Below are 4,857 nucleotides of genomic sequence, written 5' to 3' on the forward strand. Positions count from 1 at the left end.
TATATATATATATATGACATACAGAACAGGCAACAAACTCATTCCACTCTACCTATCTTTAGTCTATCTTTAATCTACCTTTAATCTATCTATCTATCTATATTTAATCTATTTATCTATGACGTTGGTGGGAGCTTCTAGGCAAGGAGCTAGAGAAGGGAAGAGATGAAGAGGGCATAGATGTACCAGGTTGACTATGTGTAGACTTCTTTGTATATTGCGCCTTTCTTCTTTGCCAAACTTACTCTTTCAAGGACAGCCTTTTGTGCCTCTTCATCTTCTTTCGTTCCTTTCCTATTTCTCCTCACTTCATCTTGTTCTTCTTTCAAGAGAGTAGAGAAGACATGTGTATATACACTCCAGAAACTTTCTTCGTCTTCATCTTTGAAGCCAGAATAGCATGAGGAGGAGAAATAGATCCATAAATCGAGAGACGTCGATTTCATTCCATGAGAGACACCGTCGTCATCATCTGAGAAAGAAGAAGAAGAAGCCTTCTTTCTTCCTCCTCCTCTTCTCCCTAGAATTTGATCTCTATGCGCGTCATACCAAGCTCTCTCCTGTTCATACATACACAATAAGACATACATGATAAGATATACATATACACACATAGATATCTATATATATATACATATCCTACCTTAACGCAGATACGTAGATCATACATACATATAGATACATTCACCCATACATAGATACGTCCATAGATACATATCCTGCCTATACGTTGATACGTAGTTCATACATGCATATTCATACAGATACATACCAACGTATATATTCATCCATAGCTACGTATTCATATATATACATACACAGAAGAGAAGAAGAAGACAAGAAGAGGGAGACGAAGAGGAGACGCGGGGGAGAAAGAGAGGAACTACAAGACAATGATCTTCAAACAGACTTCTTATTTCGTTCGGCCACTTCTGCGTTTCATTCACTTTTCTTCTTCTTCTTTCTTTTCTACTTTCTCTATCGAGTTGGTACTCTTCTCTCTCTCTCTAGCTGTCTGGAAGGAAGAAAGAGGAAGAAAAGAAAGAGAGAAAGATGAAAAACAAGAGAAGAAAGTCGGGGAGAGGAAGAGAAGAAGTGACAAACTATGGAAGAGAGAGAAAAAGAAAACAAGGTGAAAGAGAAGAAGAACAGACAGACTGCGGAAAGAAGAGAAAACAATGACAGGCCGACGGAGACGGTAGGGCCGAAAAGGAAGAAGGAGAGACAGAGGAGACAGAATCAAATGAAGTATAAAAAGAAAGACCAGACGAAGAGGATGAAGAAAGCTAGAGAGAGAGTTAAGAAGAAGAAGAAGAAAAAGAATGCCCACCCCCCTCCGTTACCTGTGGATTGGATAGACATTCGTAGGCTTCTTGAAGCTGCTGAAAGAGACGCGTGGCCTCTTCGACTCGATCAGAATTCTTATCCGGATGCAACTGAAGAGCTTTCTTCCTGAAAGCCTTCTTTATCTCATTGAGACTGCTACTTCTCTCTATCTCCAAGAGCTCATAGTAGCACACACCTCTCTTGCCCTCATTGACCCAAATACTGTCATCAGCAGAAGAAGAAGACCCGCCCTGTCTCGCCATCTTCGCCTTCTTCTTCTTCTTCTCTTTCGGAGACGTGGTCGAATAGAAAGAAGGAAAGAAAGAGAGAAGGAGGAAGGAGAGATAGAAAGGTGGTCTTTCAAGGAGGGGAGGAAGAAGGAAGAGAGGGGTGACGAACTGTCAGTTGAGAGAGAAGGAAGAAGGCAAAGAAAGAAAGAGAGAAGAAGCATCTAGAAACTTTTCTTGAGGAGAAAAGGAAGAAGAGACGACGAAGAAAGAAGAGATGACCTTCGATGCATGGCATAGATGTGCACCTTCCTCTTCTTCTTCTTTTCTTTCCAGATTCCCTTATCAGATACGCATACATACACACATAAGCATGCCAATTCTGTCAGATAGAACAAGGGTAAGGAGGAGAGAAAGAATGACGAGAAAGAAAGAGATAAGAAAGAAAGAGAGAAAGGGAATTCTCACGTAGGAGAGAAAGAGAAAAATCAGTTGCCCCCATGTAGCGAGGAGAGGTCGAAATTGATAGGTATGAAAGACCGGATGAAGTGTAGAAAAGGAAGGGGAATTTTCTATCAAGCCATCTCTTCGAGAAGACGTTTAAAGGGGAGATAAAGAGACAGAGAAGGCCAGTGACGAAGATATCGTAGAAACGAGAAGCGAAAAGAGTTCGTTATGGACAAGTGAAGAGAAGCAGAAGTTGCCAGAGAGACGAGGACGGTTTCCTTCATGCCTTGACTTTGGACAGCCTCCCCAAGAAAGAAGCTTCGAGAGATTTAGGAAAGGGAAGAAGAGAACAAGAGAAAGAGAAGTCAAGGATTATAAAGTGAAGAGGCGTAACGGAATTAGGAAGAAAAGGAAGAAAGAAGAGAAAAGAAAGAGGAGAAAGAGAGAGAAGAAGAAGAGAGAAAGAGATCGATGCTGAATAACGGGAGAAATACCAGTAGTAGGCTTCCTTGGCGGGAAGAGAGTTCATTAGGACTGCATGCAATGAGAAAGACCTCCGTGTTAAGACATAAACCGAAGCACGCGACAAGAAGAAGATGGGAGATGATGAGAAGCCTAGAATAATTCTATCTCTAAGACGAGATAAGAAAAGATCTATCGAAATGAAGAAAGAGTGAAGGCCCTTCTTGTCTTTTAGCAACTTCTTCGTCGATTCTTCGCCTCCTAACAGGAAAGAAAAGGAGAGAGAGAGAAAGAGATAGATAGACCATTTTAACGACTCTTCCCAAACTAGCAGGCCTTCTTCCTTCCCTCTTCAAATGAGAGAGAGAAAGGTGACGTGGGTAGTGATCGTCTATATGGAGGCGGTCTTCTTTCTTTTTCTTTTCTTTTTTCTTTAAGAATGAGTAGCACATCCTCTGAAGTGTCAAGAAAAGAAAAGGACAAGGAAATGCATTAGTCGTCCGAAGGGCTCGAGATGAGGAGTGCGGCAGTAGTAAGACGATGAGCTGTATATGTGGCTGGCTGTTTCTCTTTCTATGCTAGGAGAAAGCTCGATCGATCCTCCTCTTCCCCTGAACCCTTATGAGTGACCTTCCTTCCTTTCTTGCTTTCTTTTCTGTCTCTCTGTTTCCGCTCTTCTTTTTCGTTTTTTCTTTGTCACTGCTTAATGTTTCTTTTGTGGTGGAGATAAATTAGAAGAAAAGATGAAAGAAGAAGGACGAATGAAATTCCCCTAGAGCGAATGAGAGAGAGAAGAGACAGGCCTTCTTAGAGAGATAGAGGAGGGAGGCTTCTTGGCTACCACCTGTCTTTTTCTTTTCTTTCCATCCTTCTTGCGTTTTTTTTCTCTTTCTTTTCTCTTCTTTTTCTTTCTTTGTAAACGTTTCTATGTTTCTCTTTCTTCTTCTTTCTTGAAGCTTGCTGGCTTGTCTTTCGCCTTCCTTCTCTTTTCTCCCTCCCCGGACTGTACATACATCTACCTGGGGATACAGAAAGATAGACAGAGAAAGACTGAAGCTCCTTTCTCTTTCCTATCGTCTTCTTCCTTCTCGATCGAAAAGTCTTTTTTCTCTGTCTTTCTAAACTTTTTCTCCCCCTCCAACCTCGAACTACATCCCTTCTCGGCTTCTTCTTTTCTTTCTCTCCTTTCCTTTCCTTCTTCTTCTTTCTCCGTGCCTTTTTTCGTCGCTCTCTTTAGTTAAAGAAAGACGTCGGACATATTCTTCCCCTCCTAGGAAATCGCGTCGTTGCTCTCCTTTTTCATCTTCTCTTCAACGTGGACGACGGAAAAGCTAGTCTTCCTTTCATCTCGCAGTATCTCTCCGCGACATGTGAGCTGCGAGAAGGATAGGGAGGAGTTCTTCCTTTTCATAGTCAGAAGAAAGACCGTTTCCAGAAGCCTCCGTGAAGAGGATGGAGGACTAGAAGGGAAGATGAAGATGAGCCAGAAATCCATTGTAGGAGGAGTAAGAGAAGGAGGAGGAAGGAGAGAAGAAGAATGAATGCGTCAGTACACTTCTCCTCTTCTTGCTCATTAGGAAGAAATCCATGACCTAGTGATGTGACCTAGAGAGAGAGAGAGAAGGAAAGAAAGATAGAGGTCTGTTCGTCTTAGGGAAGGAGTCATCCTCTCTTGACTGTGAAGATGTAGATAGATCAAACACGAGAAAAGAAGCCGTCTTTCTCTGTTCAGGGAGAGAGAGGAGAAGAGGAAGAAAACAAGCTAAACCTAAGACAGGTGAGCATGATAGAAGAGATGAGAAAGAACATGATCGCCGTGAAAGTATCATCTCCTTTTCTTCTTCTTCTTTGTAGAATCTCCCTCTCTCTCATACAGAAGGTCATGAAGAATAAGACTTGACGCAGCTTCAGTCATAAGAATGGATATGACGCAGTCTTCTATCGAAAAGACACCGCTCTCTTCTTCTTCTTCTGCTCTTTATACATCTTGTTCTCCCCCCCCTATGTTGAGACGTGTGACCTCTCAGAATGGCGAACTTTCCTCTTCTTCTTCCTCCTCCTCCTCCTCCTCATCTCCTTCATCGATTTCTTCTTCGTCTTCAGCTTTCACAGCATCTGCTTTATCTCCTTCTTCTCTCTTAACTGTCTCTTCACCCTCTTCTTCTTCTTCTATAGGACGTCGATCAGGAGCACACGTAACAAGGCCCTCACCCCAGCAGGAGGCATGCTTGTCTTCTTCTTCTTCTTCNNTCTTCTTCTTCATCGTTAAGTAGGTGGTACTGTCAGCAGATAGGAAATCTCGAGCAGAAACTTCGCCGAACGGAAGAAGAGCATCGAAAAGAACTTAAGCATCTCCTCACAAGGTAACTCGACAAAATCTTCTTCGGGTCCGTCC

General features: G+C 42.4%; 2 protein-coding genes across 2 annotated transcripts; one reads left to right on the forward strand and one right to left on the reverse strand.

Annotated features, from left to right (window-relative positions):
* Positions 1-245: 245 nt before the first annotated feature.
* CSUI_011159 (uncharacterized protein) lies at positions 246-2,687 on the reverse strand (the record flags this gene model as incomplete). The annotated part of the gene is made up of 2 exons (XM_068071260.1): positions 1,344-2,687; positions 246-560 (listed from the first exon to the last, which is right to left on the reverse strand). Coding segments are annotated over exons 1-2 (561 nt in total), but the record flags the coding sequence as incomplete, so codon positions are not given.
* CSUI_011160 (uncharacterized protein) lies at positions 2,652-4,697 on the forward strand (the record flags this gene model as incomplete). The annotated part of the gene is made up of 1 exon (XM_068071261.1): positions 2,652-4,697. A coding segment is annotated over exon 1 (315 nt), but the record flags the coding sequence as incomplete, so codon positions are not given.
* Positions 4,698-4,857: the final 160 nt, after the last annotated feature.

This window comes from Cystoisospora suis (genome assembly GCF_002600585.1).
Source record: "Cystoisospora suis strain Wien I chromosome Unknown contig_9950, whole genome shotgun sequence".
Classification (NCBI taxonomy): domain Eukaryota; phylum Apicomplexa; class Conoidasida; order Eucoccidiorida; family Sarcocystidae; genus Cystoisospora; species Cystoisospora suis.